At 45.8% G+C, this 23,596-nt stretch overlaps 1 protein-coding gene across 1 annotated transcript in view; it reads left to right on the forward strand.

Moving 5' to 3' along the window:
• The first annotated feature begins 780 nt into the window (after nt 1-780).
• The window catches only part of gbe1b (glucan (1,4-alpha-), branching enzyme 1b), a 90,142-nt gene continuing 67,326 nt past the window's right edge, over nt 781-23,596 (forward strand). The window contains exons 1-5 of the mRNA XM_056610558.1: nt 781-973; nt 10,247-10,416; nt 13,273-13,388; nt 17,434-17,559; nt 20,493-20,628. Of these exons, the coding sequence (XP_056466533.1) occupies nt 876-973; nt 10,247-10,416; nt 13,273-13,388; nt 17,434-17,559; nt 20,493-20,628 (646 nt within the window). The 5' untranslated portion in view covers nt 781-875. The remainder of the gene's footprint in view (nt 974-10,246; nt 10,417-13,272; nt 13,389-17,433; nt 17,560-20,492; nt 20,629-23,596) is intronic.

Raw genomic sequence — 23,596 nt, forward strand, 5'->3', positions numbered from 1 at the left:
ACACACACACACACAAACACACACACACTGACACTTCCACACCCTTCACGCAGTCCCTTCACCTATGCAAAGACACACACACACACACACACACACACACACACACACACACACACACACACACACACACACACACACACACACACACACACACACACACACACACACACACACACACACACACGGCATCAGTTATAGAGAGTGACTGACGCCATGCCATCTCGCACACGTCAGGCTCAGAATATCATCAGATTAGTGAAACACTAGTAGAATAATATTGAACAGATTAAATGCATTTTTACAATCTTTGCTGTTTCTATAAGAATACTCCTGCTATAACATTATAATAAGAACAATATTAATAGTAATACATAATAGTATATATGGTAATAATAACAATTATAATAATTTGTATTAGTAGTAGTATTATACATTTTTTGATTATTTCCATTAAACGAATGTATAACCGTCCATAACTATATGCACTCATATTCAATAGAGAACACATGGGCAAATCCTATAGGCCTACAGAATATCACTACAACAGGACTACAACATGCCTACACACGTACGTCCCGTAGTTATCTTGTGACGTTATATGCCCACCCTGCCTTCTTAAAGACACACCGATTAAACGACCACATGCAGCCACAACATGGGGAATATTTAATTAAATAACAAAACCTGCGTGACTTCGCGCACGTTATTGTGGGTGGGAGGGACTTAGAATAATGAAAGAAAGAGAGAATGGAGGCGATTGGCTGGATTCCTGCATGATTTCATAACATAAAGCCGAGCCGCTACTGTTGATCACCACACACACATCTCGCTCTCTCTGCTTGCTCGGCACTCGATTGGTTTCCACTGGAGTGACCATGGCTGACACAGAGGATAATGTTTCAATTCCTGGGTTAAACAGTCTTCTCCAAATGGACCCCTATCTCAAAAGCTACCAGAAGGACTTCGAGAGGAGGTAAACCTGCGTTCTGCGGCTGTTTTTAACGGCGTCACGTCGGCGGCGCTGTTATCAAAGTCACGCTTCCGCTGCCATAACTGTCCTATGCCGAAATATGCACTAAAACATCTAACAACCACTGTATATCTCTCTGTTGCACACGCACAGACAACACAAAGTCACCTTCGCTATTGACATTTCACGTAGACACACGTGGACGTAGCGTAAGTGCGCTACGTTCCCCCCTTTTCCAACGAACCTTGCCATCGTCCCTATTAATATGTTGGTATTAAACAACGTATTATCCTATCCCCTTGTAGCTTTTTAATATACCTTATAACAAGAGCCTCGAGACTATTAATGTTATTAGGAGTCGGTGCATCCAGGTCCAGCTGCCCCACCATAGACAGAGCATGTAGCTGCACGGCTACTTCCTACAGTTTGACAGCTCCAAGTCTCCTCCGGTTGGCATTGTGGCGCCGCCCACATCCAGGTACCGTGCGGTGCTTCAAGTGATGCAGCATTGTTATGCTATTGTAGTAGTTTCAGTCTGCCTCCATTGCATTCTGCTTATTCAGGCAGTGGAGGAGATGCGTTCCTGTGTGTGTGTGTGTGTGTGTGTGTGTGTGTGTGTGTGTGTGTGTGTGTGGTATAATCATAGTTGATTCATATATAAAAAAAATATTCATAATTGAGTTGATTCAAGTTTCCCAAATATTAGCAAATGCCATGTCAAGTTACCAGAGTGCAAAGCTATTTCTTAAATGCGCTGACTTTATCTGACAAGCAGGCCAGAAAAACTGAACTATTCCACTATAATGTTCTTTGAACCCAATATTTGACTTAGAATTACAACATTATCAGGCAAAGTTTATTTGTAGTTGGAAAAATAAATAATACGTTTAATCGATTTATCATTATCGGATTCAACAAATCCTCCAGTGATCAACTACTCTATTAATCAATGAATTGTTTCAGACCTATAACAGAGCGAAATAAATTGACCCTGTCACAAACCCACAGCCAGGTAGAGTCTTGCTATTGAAGTGGAGAGCCAACAGGATTCTGCATTGTTGTTGTTGTTGAAAGCCTTTGTTCAGTTTCCTTCTTCACTTATAACATGAGGTCATAGGTTGCATGTTCCTGTATAACACTCTCAATAGACTGTATTCACATCCATTCATTCATATGTGTTAGTCCGGTGGTTAAACGTTCTAGAATCTTTGGAGATTCCATGACAACACAATGGAAATGCATTCTAAATGTTACCTGGTAAATGGTATAGGCAGAACTAAAAAATAATGCATAAGGTTCGTGTGCTATTGATATGGTCACTTGGTGTCGTAACCTTCTGTATTTTGGTTGCATTAATTCTCTCAATGTAAGGAACAAAAGCAAACGATACGTTTCAGGATATTTCATTATAGTAAAGCTCTCAACTCAACTCAACTATCCCATAACCCCGGAGGGTCGTTGGGGCACCACAGACGCTCTGTTGACCAGCTCTCTCCATCCCTCTCTGTCCTCGGCAGCTCTCATTGCCTCACTGATTTTCAAGTGAGTCCATTCTCTGATGTTATCTTCCCATCTCATCTTTTGTCTCCCTCGTCTCCTTCCACCTTGTACGGTTCCTTGCAAGATGGTCTTTGCAAGCCCTGAGGATCTGGTGATGTGTCCGTACCACCTCAGTTTCAGTTTTTTAACAGTGGTAAGCAGGTCATCATGTGAGCCGATGGCTTGGTTGATCTTTTGCCGAACTTCCTCGTTTGTGACATGTTGGGTGTATGAGATCCCCATGAGTCTCCTGTAGCATCTCATCTCCATGCTCTGTATTCTCTTCTGTAGCTCAGCTGTAAGGGTCCAAGTTTCGCAAGCATATAGGAAGATTGAGTTGACAAGTGATCGCAGTAGTCTCACCTTTGATGCCAGACTGATGTTTTTGTCTTTCCATATGGGCTGGAGTTTTGCCAGCGCAGCAGTTGTTTGGGCAATTCTGGCAAGGACTTCCTGCTTGGATCCTTCATCGGACACGATTGCTCCCAGATATTTGAAGCTGGACACCGTATCCAGTGCCTGTCCGTTGACTTTGATCTCTGAGAGGATGCCCCTGTTGTTGTTGGTCATCATTTTGGTTTTCTGAGCATGGATTTCCATTCCATAGGCTTGGGAAGTAGTGTCAAGCCTTTCAACAAGGCTGGCAAGTTCTTTTTCTTCTCCAGCTAGCCCATCAATGTCGTCTGCAAAACGGAGGTTGGTAATCGGTCTGCCTCCTATGCTGACCGTTCCTTCATGATCTGCCAGGGCATCCGTCATGATACGTTCCAGAAAAAGATTAAAGAGAATAGGGGAGAGAGGGCATCCTTGGCGCACTCCAGTTGTTGTCCTGAACCAGTCTCCGATAGCTCCATTGTAGAGAACTGCGCTGGTAGCTTTGTTGTACAGGTGTTGTATGACTCTGACAAGGTTAGGGCTGATGTTATATTTCCTCATGGTTGCCCACAGTGCCGCATGCCATACCCGGTCGAAGGCTTTCTTGAAGTCTACAAACACGCGGTAAAGGTGTTGTTGATGCTGCAGATATCTCTCACAGATAATTCTGAGGTTGAATATCTGTTCTGTGGTGCTCCGCCCTGCCCTAAATCCAGCCTGTTCTTCAGCTATGATCAGTTCTGCTTGAGGTTTTAACCTATTCAGTATTATTTTCAGCAGGACTTTGCTGGGATGGCTAATAAGACTGATGGTGCGGTGGTTTTGGCACAGTTGGAGATTGCCTTTCTTCGGAAGTGTGATGATGAGTGATGATAGTAAAGCTATGTAATTAAAAAGGAAGAGACTTTTGAGTTTGTCTGTCTGAAACTCCATTAATGAGTAATTTCAGTTTCGCCACACTGGCTGGATTATTCTACTTCATGTTATTTCAACCAAATCGCTATGTACAGTACATATCTGATTAATATTGAGTCCAATCTTCCTTTGTCAATGATGACCAAATCAATCTAATAGTTGTGGCATTATCGAATCGGCAAATACTGCACACTGCCAAGCACTGGCACATCTTCAATGTTGTGTGTGTGTGTGTGTGTGTGTGTGTGTGTGTGTGTGTGTGTGTGTGTGTGTGTGTGTGTGTGTGTGTGTGTGTGTGTGTGTGTGTGTGTGTGTGTGTGTGTGTGTGTGTGTGTGTGTGTGTGTGTGTGTGTGTGTGTGTATGTATGTATGTATGTATGTATGTATGTATGTATGTATGTATGTATGTATGTATATAATTGAAAATGAATGTGTTAACATTAAAGCAATATTTACTGTATCAGATTGATTCAAAATCTCACCAAATCGCCCCGGATCGTTAGAACATAGAATCAAATCGCATCGAATCGCTTCGTCTAAAAATGTATTGTCCCTGAATCGTATCGTAGCACATGTAGGTACGTATCGGATCGTCCTATGAAGGAGAGATGCCGCCCCTAATAAATGTACATATATATATATATGTTCTCTTAGTATTCATCTACTACTATACTTATGAAAAACAAGCTGGGGCTTCGGGCTGTCCTTCAGAGGGGAAGGTGGTCCAAACAGAGCAAGTGTTTTCAGAGGCAGAGGTGGCGGACCTGTGGTCAGGCTAATCTCGTAGAGTCAATACTCCCTTCCTGACGGTCAATAGTGAGGGACGACCCGAGTTGTGTCGCAACCTGCCCGGAGCATATCGTCATTTCATTCATTACCAGTTCATCTCTCCTCCCACGCCTATTAACCTTCTAAAACCTCACGCAAGCCAATACGCTGTCAGCTGGAATGCAAATGATACACTTGATTACAGTTTGAAGTGTATGTTCTGCAGCAGTCTTGGCATTTCCGATGGACAAATTCACACTGTGCATGTGCACACATGTGCGATGTAATAATTAAATGAAACAACGTTGTCATAATTGGATTCCATGTGATTGATTGCTACAATAACATCTCAGTGTTTGTGTTTGTTTGTGTGTGCGTGTGCGTGTACGTGTGTGTGTTCTCTACAAGACCTGGGCAAAGAAACACACCTGTGAATGCCTTATCTCACAGTGACCTAGCCGTCTGAACAGTTGAACTCCCAGGAAAACGTTGTTGGACTCCGTCCGGTTCCTCCCCGTGGGTCCGGTGTTTTCGTCTCAGACGTCCAGCGCTTTGTGTTTGGAGGCTGTGAGGCATGGCGGCCACCCTGCTTGGCCCAGTTTTACCCTAGACATGTCTCAAACACCTCATGGTCTCACCGGGAAAAACGGGCGAGACAGCGGTGCCTTCCAAACTGCAAAAACAACTCAACGCAACGATAGTAGACCCTGCACCTTTGCAACAAAATCAAACCCTAAGACTCATCGGCCAACTTTGCAAGAGCTTATGCTTTATCTCAAATTTGAACGCCCTGATGACTAATTCTACATTATTTGACATGTTGTAAAACGTTAGTGAAGGAGTGTAACGGCAGCACAGCGTCAAGGTTAACGGTGACAACCGCTTGGTGCTTTTTGGTGCGCTAAGCCCCCAGAAGTCCAGTTATGGTGAGAAACCCACAGCGATACAACGGCTTTGAGAGAAGAGAAGCTTTTACAGCCAGCGGTGTCCCACTGTGACCCCCTGCGGTGAGGCCCAGTGCACAGAACCGCTGCCGGCTTATCAGAATGAATGAGACCTATAACCTTGTTTGACTGATGCTTTAGATTTCACCACTGCGCCCTCTGATTGGCCAATGGGTTTATATTGAACTTTATATATTTAAATATGTTCTGTTAAGGGATGGCGTATGAGGTTAGGTTCACTTAAACAAACTATCTTCTCTATCGTTTAGTGGCTCCTTTTTCTTTTGTACAGGTACATATTCCGTTCTTTTTCAGTGATTCGGTAATTACTGAGGTAGGTTACCCCCTAAGGGTATATAAACGCCATCTTGTCATTGTGAATTAAACTTTGAGGATGGCTGTTAATTCAACAACTCTGACAGCCGCCCTTTATCTTGTGAGACATTTCCCCCCAGAGTGATGGATTCTAGCTCTTTACCCTCCAAGATGCAGTTTTTTTCTTTAACTGCAGCTAGTTACGGACCAGGTTGGCGTTCAATATTTCAGGTTATAAACAAGATATCCTGTAAGGCATGAAAAGTGTATACCCATCTAAAAGCATCGATTATTCAGTTGAAAGATCAATATTCACTGTTAAAAAGGAAACACTACAGCATGCTTTTATTGATATAGTGAGCCGTGGTTCAAGGCTTCTCACCCCTAGGTGGCAGCCAATTTATAAATGCAGTCCATTGTGTAGTTGCTCTTCAATGTGATTCCTGTTAACAAAAATACACCAGCCTGGTTATTTTGGATATTGTTTAACTACAACGTTGCAGTCCTCAGTTTGATAAAAGCGTCGAGCTTTAGGGCTTTGGGAACAGTTTGTTAGTGAAATTATAGCCTTCCTTTATTACAGTTGTTCTTTATTGTGTTCAGTGGCAGTGTGATGATGACTTAGAATAATTCCATTTTTTGTTTCTTCATTGTAGAGCATGTAATCTGTACCTACCAGAGACATTTTGGCTGTAGCACCAATAAGTCATATTGACACGGCCCGGCACGGCCTAGTAAAAGGAACGACGAAGGGAAGGCTGCATTTCATCGAGAACGATGAGAACAAACAGGTGATTAGGAACTCCCTTTACTGCCGGACAAATACCTAAGCGAGTGCAATAAATGATGGCGAGGTGTGCTTTATGATAATATTAGCATGGCCAAGTATATTAGCATTGCCCTCTCCTAATATTATGACTGTGCACAACGCTATGTAACCTGTTGGAGATAGCTGGCAAAGTTAGCCTTTCTACCCCGCCCCCCCCCCCACAGCCTGAGGGTCACTGAGGATTTTAGTCTGGTAAGAATCCTCAGCCTTCATCAATCATCCTTAGGTGAAACATTCAGCTACCTATTTAGCCTCATTAATTTAGCTCTGTTTAAGAGACGTTAATAACATTATTTGAAAGTCACCTTGCTGCCTTAGCTCTCCGAAACCCCTGAGGCCACTGTTCGACCGCTGTGTGTGTGTGTGTGTGTGTGTGTGTGTGTGTGTGTGTGTGTGTGTGTGTGTGTGTGTGTGTGTGTGTGTGTGTGTGTGTGTGTGTGTGTGTGTGTGTGTGTGTGTGTGTGTGTGTGTGAGCCTTTGATTTCTATAACACTTTGTTTTTTTTAAACAAGTCAATCTAAAGCTGTCGCGGGCACCTCTGCCTCTTGTCGCACGGAGAGAAGTAAAAAGTGCCACAGCTGTTGTTGTCCGTCATTAAAAACACAGCAACAAGGACCTTTATGCCCAGGAAAGTCACTGAAGACACAGGTGTCAGATGTCAGACTGACTGGTCTGGGGAAGTTTTAGGGTGGACAGCCAGACTCAGCAGTTTAAAGTCTTCTTCAGACTTTACCACAGGTAGCCTACTGCCTGGCAAGCTGCCCAGCTCTGTTCCTCTGCCAAACCACACTCAAAGTGGGATCTCTATTGACATCAAAGTGTCTTGCATTTCGATGTACAGCAAGATGAGAAAACACAAGATAAAGGTTATTGTCGAAAGGAAATATGACACGAGTAGACCGCCTTGTCAAACGTGCCACAAACTTCACGCGGTAACAGACCAGTGGACCGTCTGGCCGTGCCTTTCTTGACACGATCTCTAATTGACCGAGAGACAAACAACATTTCACCCCGGAGAGTCCGGAGTAATCTAGCTGAAGACCAGGAGCTACAGTCAGGGTGATCGAACTCGCTGTAATGAAACAATCTACCCCTCCTATTTAATGACGGCGTGTTCCAAGTTTCAGGCGGCTGCGTGTAATGGAGGATGTCACCGGTGTGACGGTGTCACCGTCACATCGAAAACATCTCTGCCCATGGGCTGGACTTTTCTTCTAATCAATGTTTGCCGAATGTCGGGCAAACAAAAAATAATAACGTCTCCAATGCGACACGTTACTGTTCGGATCGATAGCGGGTGAAGATTCAGGGTTGTTTCTCGAGGCCCGACTTTGGGGGAACCGGGAGGGAGGAGGGGGGAGGGATTTTTGTCACTCTCTTCTCTGCCTATAATCTATAGCTTCTGAGGGGGAGAGGGGCTGAAATGTGCTATATTCGAGCCTATATGTTGGGCCACGGTGGGAGTCGCCGGTTTACCCTACGCACCATTTCTCCAGGGCTCAGGAAAATTGAGTTACGTGCTCTATCGAAAAGAATCTTGCGTCTCGCAATTATTCCCTCACTCCCCTATGCCTGTTATCAGACCATATTAACAACATCATAATTATACCACGTATACGCCCACCTTGAACCTTTTCATATCGGCACAATAATGAGTCTTTACAATGAGCAGGAGATGTGTTCTCTTCCCTGGGTATCGAAATGCGAGTCCCTCTCTAATTATTAAAATAATGTCTTTCCAGACACCTCCGCTGTATGCTGTAGTTTGGGTGTCAAAGTGAGGGTGGTAGTGGAGATAGTTGTGGATACTGGGGGATTAGTTGTACGAACCACTAGTATAGTGGTAGTAGTAGTAGTAGTAGTAGTAGTAGTAGTAGTAGTAGTAGTAGTAGTAGTAGTACACTAGTGTACTACTACACTGGTACTTTCTCTATGCCGTGTGTTTGTTGAGCAAGGAGGGACGGGAGGGGGTGTGACACCATCGATGGTGTAAAGGAGTCGATGTGCACTGAGGACCAATAAGAGGCCGCGTGCGCCGACAGTGCAGCGCGCTACATAGCAAACGGGTAAATTAGTAGTCCTCCATTCATTTTTGGCGCATAACTCTGGATTTGGCATTGGTTGAGGCGCCTCTGAGATCAATACAGGGTTCAAACACACCGTGAGTGTGTGATCATGATGGATGATGTGAGCCCATCTCTCCGCTATAATCAAGAGTCCAGAGTTAGGCAGAAAAATAACAACACCCCCCCCACCCCCCTGTTGCCATCACCAGCCACATACAGCACCCCCCCCCCCCCCCCGTAACACCCAGCATCCCTACCACCCCAAACCCACGATCCATTTCCTGATGGCACCACCACTTCCATGACAAGATATTACAGATGGAGATTCAGCCAGCGGGTCTGAGCTGACCCACTCCTGTCCCCCGGCCCCCCGGCCCCCCTCTCCTTTCAGAACCGTCTCCAAGACGGTGACAAAAGGCACTCCCAGGGAGCGCCCGGCAGCGCCAGTTTCAGTTTAAAACTTTTGCCGCTTGGCAGGTCCAGGCCGGTCCCCGCTCTCCTCAGCGCGGGGAGCAGCTGCGGAGAGCCATGGCTGTTACTGTTTTCAGCCCGTCATCGAAAGCCTCATCAGGGATAGCCCCGGGGCATTCACAGGCCAGCCTGAGCCTGGCTCCAGGGCTCCAGCAGAGGGGGGGGGGGAGGGGGGAGGAGACAGGGGGAGTCCACTGAACTCAGCTGGCTGGAAGAGACTCACTGATCCTGGGGGAATCTCGCCTACAGACCAGCCCGGCAACCCCACAGCAACTTAAGTGAGATAGATTGCTGAATTGGCGGGCCTACCCTTTACTTAGTTGCAGTTACAGACAGACAGAGATGTGCACACACACGCACGCACGCACACGCACGCACGCACACACAGGTTTGTCTTTTTAGGGGTGTACCTATAGTCAGATGTTCTGCTCTCAGCTCATCTCCCAGGCACTGCTCATTTGCATCTAGGAGAGCTGGAGAAGATAAAGGCCTGAAATCTGGGCTGCATGGGTTACCTATTGCACAGATTGCATCATGATAAAAACTCATTCTTTCCGGCGTTTAAATGCCATAAATTGTTGAATATTTGAAGGTAGTCATCCAGAGTAAAGATTATTTTAGAAGTTTTTGGAAGTTTCAATGCCGTACTGCGCATTAAAACTTGGGTAGTTCTTCATGTTTAATAAATAAACGTCTACATATTTGTGGGATGAATATTAATATTTATTGAACAGTAACACCTCACCTACGGCCGCTTCATGCGTTATCTGATCCAGCCAGAGTACTTCTGAATTCAGAACACTGGTATTATGAAATGTGTTTACGCGTATAGTCTGACCACAGGGCTCATGTGAAATCTCTGTGGGTATTGCCATCCTTAACGCTTTTATTGTATTGTTCAACCTCATTGAATAGGTATGGCCTATCGATAACACTGTTATTATGAAATCTCTGTATACTAAGGTATGGTCGGGCCGTAACGCTCTTATTGTGATATCTCTGTTTAGGTACGGACAATTTATAATGCTGTCATTGTGAAACCTCCCCATTATAGGTACGGCCTGCTTGGGAAGCAGCTGGCTGCCCTGGAGGAAAGGGAGGGTGGCATCGACCAGTTCACCCGGGCCTACGAGACCTTCGGAGTCCAGCGTCGTCATGACAACAGCCTGGTGTTCTTTGAGTGGGCCCCGGCTGCGGAGGCCCTCTTCCTGGCCGGGGACTTCAGTGAGTGGTCCTTCTCCCAGCATGCATTGCAGCGCACGCACACACGCACAGGCCGGTGCTAAATTAAAACTTAGGCGGTTGGTATTTTGTATGAAGGTGGTTATCATAGATGAAGAGACGGATGCGCCATTCAACCGTTTGTCAGATCAACAGACTTAAAATGGGTCCTATAAACACATTAGTATAACAAGGCTTTATCAGTCTATTGTATCCGTCTATCTATTTATCCGTAGGATACTTGGAAATGTATAATCTCACGACGATTTAAATAGTGTGAATACGCACCAGAGCTTATGGTAATGGTGCACTATTAATGATTATTTAAGGCCCTCTGCATTTCCAAATCACCTTAATGTGATCGTATTTTGGGAAAATTAGAGTGTGTGTGTGTGTGTGTGTGTGTGTGTGTGTGTGTGTGTGTGTGTTTGTGTGTGTGTGTGTGTGTGTGTGTGTGTGTGTGTGTGTGTGTGTGTGTGTGTGTGTGTGTGTGTGTGTGTGTGTGTGTGTGTGTGTGTGTGTGTGTGTGTGTGTGTGTGTGTAAGAATAGCAATTGACATGCCTTAGTAGTCCTTGAATAATAAAATCGTCCCTACAAAAGAACATACCAAAAAAAACGGATCCAAAAAAAAGTTAGCCCTTGAACGAGTCTTAAATTACCGTCTGCGGTGAAACCACAGGGAAAATAAAAAAAAGTCAGTTGCAACATCTTAACGCTACATTAACTGAGATTTACCCCACATCCGCTTGTTTAAGCACCGAAGGATCCAGGGAGGTGCTGGATCCAGCAGGAAGCACTGGTACGGGGTTGGTGAGGGTTTAAGACAACCTGGGAGTCTGTGGTGTGGTAAATATTGATTACGCGGGCCAAGGCAGCATGCCGATGGCGTTTCCTTTGAGTGCGGAGCGTGCCGTTAACATTTCAGCAGCTTATTTCATCACACTCAGCGGAGTCGTTCGCCGTGCAACCTTTTGCCTCGCGCTGAAATCATTCCCCGCCCTCAGCTCCAAAACTTTGAAGGAAATCTTAGGATAATGGTCGCTGGACTTTTTTACGTGTGTAGATAGTATAGATTAGTAGATTGTTTAGATTCGATTGGTATGAGAGCAAAACAAGCCATGCTTGAGCAGTAACTACTTTTTGTTGTTTTGGGTAGGATGGCCGAAAGTCAATCTCTCATTCTCCTCTTTAATGTTGTTATTAAGACATTTTTTATTCGTTCAATTTGTCTTTACCTTTCCCTTAAAAAACGTGCTTAATGTGCTACAAAAGTTTCCTCATTAAAGCAAAATTAATGAATATTATGAAACTATTAATGTTGCTAGGGAATTGATTTTGCATTTGAACAAGCCGTTTTATGTGGCATCACTATCAGATTTATGAAATCAAAATTGAGGGGCGATTCGTTGAAACGCATCCTCATAATAATAAAAATCTGCTTTATGTCGGGGTCTTTTCCAAGCCATTTCTCCTCATCATTACTCATTTAGACTTTATCTTGTGTACCGCAGCAACGATGATGTAGCCCGTTGTTACAATAAACAACCAGAATCAATCTTTTACCACTAATATTTTATGGCCTGGAAAATTAACTTTGGTGTATACATTCTGCACCCATCAGTATGTTTGGGAGCCATTCTGTATGATTCATCAGAATATGAAGGCAGTAACCTAACCCGTCGTAACCTCTCAAGACACAAAAAACGAGCAGCACCATTTGTCTCAATTGCCTCAGTAAGTGGACTTTCACAATCTCGAAATGCAGACACCCGCTCAGTTTTGTGATCACGGTCAGTGTTAAGGAAAATATGTGTCTTTTTATAGAGAATCCAAGTATTGGGTTTCAAATATCAGTCTGCTAGCAAACCTAAACTTAGCAGAAGCTATCAGTACACTGTTATGGCGTATGTATTGATTGTATTTGAAATCCCTTATGGCTAGCATGATAGTGTATAGCAGGATCCTGTGTATTTCAGCTGGCCACGACCGCAACCTGAGGTCAAACAAACTTTTGTCAACCCTTTTCAACTCAGACTCTTCTCTCTATTTTTTGTGAATGTTTGGTTTCGCCTTTGGGTTTTCCTGGCCATTCAAAAAGCTTTCCTTTCCTGGTTTATCTTCCAGAACGTATGGCTGTTCTAACGTTTCCATTCTGTAATAGATTAGGTTTTGACACGACTCCGGCGTATTATTTGATTTAAATTTCATTGCAAACGTGGAACAAGCCCCAGCAGCCCTGGCTATGAATACGATGGAGACGCAAACCCAACATACTGCTGTGTGTGTGTGTGTGTGTGTGTGTGTGTGTGTGTGTGTGTGTGTGTGTGTGTGTGTGTGTGTGTGTGTGTGTGTGTGTGTGTGTGTGTGTGTGTGTGTGGTCACTTCTAGAGTGACTGTAGTGATTGATTTGTACACCTCAATAGTTGGTTTTCATGAATACAAAACAGACACGTATTACTGCACAATAAACACAAAATGTTCAATTCGGATGCCAAAGATTGGGATTGCTATTGATACGTATGTGTTTCTGTGTGTGTGTATATGTGCGTGTGTGTATTACTGCTGGGTGTGTGCGCATAGCATATAACACTGCATATAAAATCATAGTGATGGTTAAGTGTACGTGTTTTTTAATGGTGCGTATAAGTTAATATATCGAAGTAAATAAAATACACTTTACATAATTAAATAAACAAAGAAATGAAATTCTGTTGGATATGAAACATGCATAATGCAAATATCACAAGAAATGCAAAGTATCGTCGTGTTCAGGTGACTTTATCATCGCTATAACATTAAATCAAGGGCCCAGTAAACATTATGTGTAATGTAACACGTTGTTGTTCTTCATACTCCAGACGGATGGGACAAATTCTCCCACCGCTACACCAAGCAGCCATTCGGGAAGTGGGAGCTGGTCATCCCGGCCAAGGCGGACGGGTCCCCGGGGTTGGAGCACGGCTCCAAGCTCAAGGTACGTCCCGGGGGGGGGGGTCCGCATCCCCATCCCCTTCCTTCACTCTTTAAGTGTGAAGGAAGTTAAAAGTGCTTTGACTCTTTGAATTCATGTTTACTCAAAAGCTCACCACGTCTGTGCTCGGCACAATGGAATTGATTCAATTTGAAGTTCATTCGTTATTCAAATCATTCAACTTGAGAAGTAACACGGTTGATTCCCACTCACAGCGAGTGACAGTCTGTAGTGATAACCCGACCGGGCAGGGATTAGCTCCTGTGCTAGCTCAAGTTGTTGTCGTTGTTATTGTCGTGATCTGTGAGAAATCTGGTGGCACGCTGAGGGGATAACACCTCCCACGTGCCAGATGCACAGGTAAGCGCAACTATGTTGGCGTCAACCAAGGCGGAGGGAGGAGGCGAAAGGAGGAGCAGGAGGGAGGAGGAGGAGGAGGGAGGAGGAGGAGGAGGAGGAGGGAGGAGGGAGGAGGAGGAGGAGGAGGAGGAGGAGGAGGAGCAAGAGGGAGGAGGAGGAGGGAGGAGGGAGGAGGAGGAGGAGGGAGGAGGAGGAGCAAGAGGGAGGAGGAGGAGGAGGAGGGAGGAGAAGGAGCAAGAGGGAGGTGGAGGAGGGAGGAGGGATGAGGAGGAGCAAGAGGGAGGTGGAGGAGGGAGGAGGAGGGATGAGGGATGAGGAAGGAGGAGGGAGGAGGGAGGAGTAGGGATGAGGGAGGAGGGAGGAGGAGGAGGAGCAAGAGGGAGGAGCAAGAGGGAGGTGGAGGTAGAGGTAGAGGTGGAGGTGGAGGAGGAGGAGGATCTGGAGAGAGGAGAGGAGGGGAGATGAGTTGTAAGAACATGAGAGAGGAGGTGACGGAGAGTAGCAGGAGGAGGTGATCAGCAAGCGGCAGAATGCGTGGCGGTGGCGGTGTCGACGGTCGTCTCTTCGGGACCCCTGGTAGTGGACTCTGGCACTCACCTCTCTGGCCTCCCATTGTCAGCGGAGGTCAGTCAGCGGACGATAAGAAACAGATGGGATCCCTGGCACCTGGCCGGCCCTCGTTGGCCCCTGACGCCTGGCTGCCTGGCCGCGTGTCTGGCTTCACAATGAGAGAGAGAGAGAGAGAGAGAGAGAGAGAGAGAGAGAGAGAGAGAGAGAGAGAGAGAGAGAGAGAGAGAGAGAGAGAGAGAGAGAGAGAGAGAGAGAGAGAGAGAGAGAGAGAGAGAGAGAGAGAGAGAGAGAGAGAGAGAGAGAGAGAGAGAGAGAGAGAGAGAGAGAGAGAGAGAGAGAGAGAGAGAGAGAGAGAGAGAGAGAGAGATGCATTTTTCGCATTTCTTTCAAGTAAAACCCAACTCCACCACTGCCTTGGATGTCTTTTTTTTTTTTTGCATTGCACTTTCTATTCACACTTCATAGTTCCTTCCTTTTCTACCGTTGAGTCATTTATCAGGCGCTTTTATCCACAGTGATTAACGGTGTCTACCAGAAGCCTGTCAGGGCTCGCTCACCCTCCAGGTAGACCGCAGACACCCAAGGCCGAACCCAGAACATTTTGTCTGGCTTATTTTCAGCCATTTTATTTCCTCTCCAGCGAGCCTAATGCTCGCACATTCATAGCGGGCCACTGCGCCGTGCGTCTCTATGCCAGTTCATTTGTCATCCAGCTTTATTTCCCTAATCCCAGATAGCCTGGAGCTTGTCGTGGTGGTGTGTGTGTGTGTGTGTGTGTGTGAGCCCCCTCCCCGCGCCCAACAGACGGCCGGGTCCTAATGAAAAAAGGCCCGCGGGGGGTTCGGTCCGACGGCGCCCAGTGAGCTGGCGGTGTTGGAGCAGCCATTACAGGACAACAGTGGAGGGAATTAGCCGAGCCCCGACGCCTATCGCTCCACCGGGGCGCCGACCGGGGCCGGCGCCGGGTCGATGCTTGGCGGGGGGGGCTCATCGCGGCCCCCCCCTGCTGTCCCCCAGCCTTTCTCTCCCCCCCCACCCCCCCCCCCCACCCGCACCGGGGCAGAGGCAGGACACGGACAAAGCGCCGGTTGTCAGTTGGAGTCCCAGAGTCCACTTATCCGACCCCCCGCCTTCAAGACTCTGAACTGAAAGGCGTTATAAACGAGGGGCACTGATGAAGGCTTGTATTTTCTTTTAAAAAAAAATCGCCCTATCGCCGCGAGTCTCTCGCCTCTGTCTGCACCACAAATCAGATTTTTATTGAAGCCATTGGTGGAAAAAATTGTGCCCCTGAAAACGATGAAAAGTCCAACAAACGTGTCGGTCAAGGCGACATTACCGAGAACAAAGCCGGCCGTCAGTCAGATCTGCCGATGCGCGCCTTGAGGACTTCCTCTCCTCCGTGGTGAACGGATGATTGGGGTCTTCAGCACAAACCTTTCAGAGCCGACTGTACCCACCTAAGGCTTGGCTGCGGGGGGGGGGGGGGGGGGGGGGGGGGGTTCGTTGTGAGAGTGGTGTTTTTTGTTGGTTGATAGTGTCAACGAGGAGAAGGCTATAGCTCCAAGTCAGGGGGACAATACATTACATGTCCTGCTGTAAGGAGCTTCTGATCGCTTACAGCACAATTATTTGTCTTGGATAACTTTGTTATCTTTGGGAATCCTCTGGGTGTTTTTTGATTGTTTGTTTTGTTTGTCTTTGTGGAAATGAATAAAAAATTAGGTCGCAAAAACAACTGCAGCGCGTCTTTTCTAAAACAGCCAAAAAAAATCAGTTCTGCAATGCAAGCAATTTAAATGCACATGTGCTGAGGCAACAGCTGAGCCTTCAGCTATAGGGGGCATCCTCGCTCGGTCGCATTAACATGGAGACAGAGTCCCGCCCCTCTAGGCAAGTGCTGATTGGGTATGTGTAATGTCTGGGCTGGAAGGAAATGCAGAGATGCTGTGGCGCGCACTCGCACACGCGCACGCTCTAGGCATCTAATCATGCAAAGCAGCAGTGTGGATAAACAGATGGTTAAACCTACGCAGTGTTTAGGTTACTTACCTTGTTAAAAGAGGGATACGTTTAAGCAGCATATTATGTGTTAACATACGGGATGGATTTCCGTCTATGCGTCGACATTGTTTTTTAGTTTGATGTAGGGTTTGCATTTAAATCAGAACTATGGTATGTTAAGTTGGGGCGTAAAGCTCCAATTGGTGCTGATGAATTCATGGCTATGGGAGTGCCAGTCTTTTTTTTCCTTTTTTTTATGCTTTTAGTGCAGTGCTGAAGCAACAAAGAACGCATTGTGATGAAATGAGCGATGTCTGATGAACTCTACCACCCCAGCTGTGTCTTTGTCTGAGATCTGCTTTCCTGTAATTCAACACAAACTCATTATTCTCCTACTCCTCCGCTCCAATGAGTGATGTGCTGGGGATGGATTAAAAGCCGGCTAAAATCATCTATATTTAAATAAGTGAATGATTTTTGTCATCTGGGTTTGTGTTATTGATCCTTAACATTGAACTCCTGAACTGGTAACCAACATGAACTTTGCTGTCATTCTTAGCATGAATGTACCTTATCACAGCGTCCTGTTCCTTCTGCAATTCATCATTATAGGGGGTTGTTAAGAATATTGTGTTCATATCACATGTTCATGTATGAGGTACAGGTAAAATGCATGCAAGTCAGAAAATGTAATTGTTGAAACATGGTGATATAAAATGTATTTTTAGTTCAGAAACTATGACAAACTTATTTGTTGATTTCCAAAACCGTCAAATAAAGTTTTCTTCTGGCAACTACCCCCCTCCCCATGGTGGCATATATACCTTCATAGTACATACATGATGCTAGGTTCGGTCAGTCACCCTGACTCCATTTATCCAAGAAGCTGTCCACGCTCTTAATGTGTAACTTGAGCGTGTTGGAGCGAACGCTCCAGAAGTGTTTGTCACTTCTCATGTGTTGTTCTGTCTATTCTCTGATGATTTCTATCTTCATGTATTTTCAGATGTTTTTTTTTTAAATGATGTGTTTGTTTTTGTACTACTGGGTATGTAATGACGTTTTTATAATGAAGGTCTCCCATGCTCTACCCTCCTCCTCTTCCTCCTTCTAGGTGGTGGTCCACACCGAGAACGGAGAGCGTCTCTACCGCATCTCTCCCTGGGCTAAATACGTGACGCAGCAAGAGAACGCTCCGGTCTATGACTGGGTGCACTGGGACCCCCCCGAGCCCTACACAGTAAGACCTCCGGGGACTATTTCCTTTGGATTTCTGTTTTATTTACTTGTATCTTTTATGTTTTTATTTCATAACAAAAATTATAAAAAATATATATATTTAACGATATTCAGTCATCAACAATTTCTTTAAGAATTGTAAAAAAAAGCTGCAACACTTGGGGCTGAACTCATTGAAATAATAAGCCATTTGGCGTGTGCTCTGCGACCCTCTCCAATGCCTACCAGTTGAGTATCCCTGGGTCAGAGTACAGCTTGGCTAACCGATGCCCACACGTTGGACTGCAAACACAGGGCTGGACCCTGAACCATTTTTTGGACAACCTAGCCGTCGGACATCTTGCCCTGTTTTCAGTTTTTGCAACGGGAGAAACATCACGTGGTGGTCTTTTCGTATCACAGCTAAAACGCTCGCTGCTTGCTTCCCCCGCCTCTGCGTCTCTCTGACCTAGACTCAACAAGCAGCTTTATAACAAGCTGCCTCCTCCTGCCGTTCCCCACCTCGCCCCCCACCCCCCCCCCCCCCCAACTCCCCGGCTATACAATCACTCAGGAAGAGCTTGTAGACACGAAGAAGAAAATCAAAGTTGTCGTTCTATAGGTCCAACTCTGGCAGGAGTAGACTTGTAAAAGCAACTAAGAGTTCTTATTGAATATTCTGACACGGGGCCATCACTCATGTTCTTCTGTGTTTCTCTTTTCATTCGCACGCAGTCAGGTTCACTCCTCAACGGAGCTACCCCTTTTCGCTTAGAAGTAGAACTACCCTGTAACACCCAGGTTAAACAATTACCTACAGCTCCCCTGAAACAACCCTAAAGTTGGTTTGAATGCTCAATGGATCCTTCTGGTTGTTTATCCTCTCCTTCGTCTCCGATGGTAAATGTGCTGATTGATCGGGGCGTTTTGGCCATGAAGTCACGCAACCTGCAAACTTTCCCTCCAAGCCCATCTCTTAAGTTTAGTGCCTACGTTTAACAGCCGTTTCAGTTTCGGTTTTTCACTTTGTTCGTCAACTACCCAAACGTAAGCCTCGCTCAGCCACGGCAGTGCATATTTCCGACTCGCTCATTTGGTCCCGAAAGTCTGCAGTTGGATGTGTCTGGTGAGGGGTGACATCAGTCCACCTTACTGTGCAGCTGAGTGGAGGAGCCTCGGCCAGTAAACCCGATGACGAATGTGGAAGTGGCTCAAAAGTCATAAACAAGTGCAAACATTACCGCTACTTTCTTCGCTATATTAATAATATTAATTAAGCGTTCGTCATTTCACATTCAAATTCGACTTAATCCAAAGCAGCATGAATGTTAATTTATTATTAAGCCAGTTTAGAAATGTGGATAATGGCATTGCATATGTTGGCATCATCTTACCCTCGCTGGGGTTTGCTGATTGGCCGACTGAATGTTGTCACAGGCCTAGCTGCCCGTGTCAGGCTTTCTACGCGCTGTCTTCGCCTTTTAGTTTCCAGCAAGCCTCATTTAATGCTACATGCAGCCATCTTGTACGGCGAAGATAGTGTTGCTGCTTCAATGGGCTTAATTAAACCAACTTGGATAACTTTCTTTAACTTTCCACTCATTGCTGAGTGTTTGACTGTGAATACAATAGAAAAAAAAAAGGCCTTGTGTTTGCAAGACGGTGTGCCAGTTTCTTCAGTGTATAAATAACATTTAATTAATTCAAGCTCCAGAACAACCCTTCCTCTAGCCAGGGACGCAGCTTTCCTCCTTCTCCACACACTTAAATCCACTCTGAGCGTATCTGAATGCGTTCTCAAGGCTGCTAATGGGGTGCGTTTTGACGCTGTTGTTTAGCAAGTAAGACACGGCGCACCGTATAGACGCGCTGTTCCGACCACTTAAAGGCAAGTGTTTCTCCGCCTTGCTGCCTCACGGCCGCGGCTCAGTGCGGGCTAGCGGCCTTGCTTTCCCCTTATCTCTGCTCCACGCCACCCCATTAATGAGCGCCAGCAAAGCCCCCCCCCTCTCCCCCCCCCCCCCCCCCGGCGGCGATGTCATTGGTCTTTCTCCGGAAGATTCCATAAGTTCGTCGGCAGAAAAGAGTCTGGTAGCGTTGAGTTACGCGTTCTGACAGCAGGACATTTACATTCATGCTTCCACTTTATTGATCCCATCATGGTATGTTATTGATTGCCCCTCAGAGGATAAATATAATATCGGATTTCATACATTTTCTGCAAAAATAGGATATAAATGCAGAGTATTTAGTGAGATTTGAGATTTGGATTGCAAAAGAATACTGCATAGAGAAGGCTGTTTTAAAACTAAGTTATGTACATTTTAAAATATATCGATGAATAGTATTAGTATCATTGTATGCACGGCCACTGGATGTTGAATATTTTTTGTGAACTGATCAAAACCGAAAAACCTAAATGAAAGAAAAGAAAGTGGTAATATTTTACGCTATCCTTAAAGAGTAACAAAACTCAAACTTCAAACCGACCACATGAGATTGCTCTTGTGAAACAGAGTTTTTTTAACCTGATGTTCGGATTGGTCCAAACGGAGCAAGGTAATGAGGAACTAATCCGCCTGAGCGTGTGCTCCTGTCCCTGAGGTACCATTAAAGCGTTCCTCTATAAAAGCAAAGCAGGTGCCAACTCCAGCAACTCCTGTTTTACACACGTTGGTACATGGGCACGCTGCTGTATGGGAGCATTGCCATGGCAACATTGCGGAAGCAACTTAAAAAGGTGTTAAGTACACACTTAAAGGTGTGCTTAAAAAAAAAAGTGCATTTCAAGGGCACTTTAAAAAGGTGCATTTTAAGTGCCTTTACTGGATCGAGTTCTAACTGAAGTGGTTCAACCTTCATAGCTTTCTAACGACGTCATATGTACAATACGTTTACCCGTGTTAGGCGTTGTTGTCAAAGTCTCTCTTCTTTCTCTACCTAACCCCCCGCTAGCCCGTCCACAAGCGGCCGGACAAGCCCAGGAGCCTGCGGATCTACGAGTGCCATGTGGGCATTGCCTCCCCTGAGGGGAAGGTCGCCTCATACAGCAATTTCACCGCAAATGTGCTGCCACGCATCAAGGACCTGGGTGAGGGTCGCACGCACGCACGCACAAACACATGCACGAACGTAGGGCCGCGTGCGCACACACACACACACAGACACAGACACAGACACAGACACAGACACACACACACACACACACACACACACACAGAGACACACACACACCTCTGTCCTATCGACTGAGAGTGAATACAGATACATGTCATTAGTCAGCAGGCATAGGGCTTAGAGATCCTTGATCAAGGATGCCTACAGGAAGACTGCGGACATTGGGGATCGAACCTGGTACCTTTCAGCCTGGAGTCCGACAGCAAAAGACTATCATTATCCCCTCCCCCCCCCCCCTCCCCGCCTCCCAACTATAATCACTTTACCTACTGGTTCTCTTTGTGGTGGTGGTATTGTTTAACGTCTATGCAGCTCAGCGCTTGTCTGTGATGCAGCTTGTGTGTGATGCAGTCATCAGGTTATTTTTGGACGTTCCTATAAATTTACGCTTTTGTTCTTTTCCTCACTTCCATCGAGAGAGAGAGAGAGAGAGAGAGAGAGAGAGTTTATATGTCTTCCTCTGGACCGTATGCTGACGAGGGAGAGGGATGGGAGGCAGTCAGCGTTTCAGAGATAAACCCTCCGCATGGTTGAAAGACGATTAAACCGCCTTCAAGGTTACGAGAGGGAAGGTATATCACGGTCCGCCTTTTTTATTTTGGCACGAAGCGGGCATGAAAGGATCCGGCAGTTACCTGACAATGCAGGATCCTGGCATGATCTTCATGTTCTTCATGATCTCATGTTCTTGCTGGAGTTTAAAGAGAAACAAGGGAAGGAGATTGAGAGGCCGCGTCGGTTGGTTAATATGAGACGCATTTCCAATGTAAGGTAGGACATACGAGCCCCCTGAGGCCCTCCGGATCTCCCAGATTCCCGTTCCCTTGCTCTCTGCAGGTCAGTCTTGCCCCCATTGGAATCCTCCCAAAAATAAAAAGTAAAAGCCAGCACCAATCACCGCACAGGGAAGGGAGTTTGAAGTTCATGATGAGCCTGGAACGCAGCAATCTGCCGAATAAAAAACGGAATGGCGCCACCCAAGGAAAGTGTAGCAATCTACGGAGCAATCACAAGGTTTTTTTTATCCGAAACGGACAATGATAAAAAAAATGAACTGGAATGGGATAGTCCCACGAAGGGTTTATAAGGAGTATGATTTGATCAATCTGGATTTCATTGGCGGCAATGGTAAGCTAGCTGAGTTTTGAGGGTGGGGTCCCATTGGGGGATTCTATTGTTGTAAACATTGAATGACAGATCCTCCAACGGGAGGACATCACAAGTGCTTGTCTGTTTTAGAGGGAGTTTGATGTATGGTGATTCGATGGTATTGGTATTGTAAAATCAGTTGAAATACAGATTTCCCTCTATGCTTTGCTGCATAATATGGACATGAACAAGGTAGAAACAAGCGGGCAACATGGCTCGGAACAATGTTATCTCACATTGTCTTAAAAAAAAAAAGAATCAAAAACAAATACCCCAAACCAGTGGATAAAGTAGTAAACGTCCAGGACTCAAATAAAACCCACAAAGGTATGAACAGTTCACAAACAAACTGAAATGGATGTTGCCGCAAAAAAAAAAATATATATATATATTTGGTGTGTTGCAGTTGAGTTTCCTCTCCTGTTCCTCAGCGCTGCAGGTCCTTAACCCGTCGGTTCACGCTGCGCCGTCAGCCCATATCCAGCACTCCCCACCACAAAGGGACCCTGGCTGACTAACATCTAACCCTCTCCGCGTGGCACTCAACCACTTGGGGAGAGTCGGGTGTGTGAGTCGCCCCTCGCGCTGTTTTGTGTTGAAGTGGGCATCGCAGCCGGTGTGACCATGAGACCAAGAGTGTTGGAGAAAGGGGTGGTGAGTGACCCCCCCCGACGGGTTGACTGACCTGTCGTCCGACATTATTTGTCCTGTTCCTGCGATGCAAAAAAATGTGCAATGGGTTACACTGCTTCAAAGGGCCTCTGTTTTACCACCTGGTGTGTGGTTGATTAAAAGGGAGAATTCAACAGCTGGCCTCCTCAAAGCACCGTTCAACAGGAATACCAATACATGAGAGGATGTGCTGCATGTTGGCGACCCATCCATTTAATTATGAAGTTCTACCTATTAGGAACTACAACAACCTTTATTGTGGTCATTATTTCATTGACTGCATGTCATCTTGTTTGTGTTGATATGGATCCTCCTGGGTCTGAAATAAAGAATGATATATAATCTGTCGCATTGCATTCTCTGGATAAAAAAGCCTGGGATTTGTCTGCTGGGTCAAGCTGAAATATTGGCGGTTGGTGGTTTTGATAATGTTCCTCTGCTTAGGTTGATACAGGTCGGACTCCATTAGCTATAGTCTACAATTGATTGAAATCAATTGGCCGTTTGTATTGAAGAATTCAGAATTTGGAAAAACACTCAAAGATGGCCAGGCGTATTCATTTCAGCAGCGGTTTGTAGTTATTTTTTGGAGTGTTTCACTGCTTCTCATTGGCCCAAGGTCGATGTCTGAAGGCTGTTGGAATTATAAAACACATAAAATGACACGAAGAGCACAGAGGAAATTGTTGTGCTTTGTCCCTCATCAGAAAGCAGAGGTTCCCCTCTCCTCCAGTAGGGGAGCCGGTTTAATGAACAGGTCCATGAATGAAGGCGTTCTCCTGTGGAGCTCTCTGCAGCGACAGCAGACCGAAAAGCCGCTAGTTCTGTCCTCCCTACAGCCACAGAGCACAAAAGAAAGTGTTAGCCATTGCAACTGTAGATTAGCCTTTACCAGCCTGCCCGGTGTACTCTACCAACTGGTAGGGTGGAAGTGGATCTTTACATCATACATCTGGACGGACACTCCCGCTTGTGATGTCTCTAGACTCAGGGTCGACTTTGAAAGGGCTTGCAATGACTAACCAACATCACACCTTCTGGTGAAATAAAGGCCCTTTCAG

This window comes from Gadus chalcogrammus, chromosome 16, assembly GCF_026213295.1.
Source record: "Gadus chalcogrammus isolate NIFS_2021 chromosome 16, NIFS_Gcha_1.0, whole genome shotgun sequence".
Classification (NCBI taxonomy): Eukaryota; Metazoa; Chordata; class Actinopteri; order Gadiformes; family Gadidae; genus Gadus; species Gadus chalcogrammus.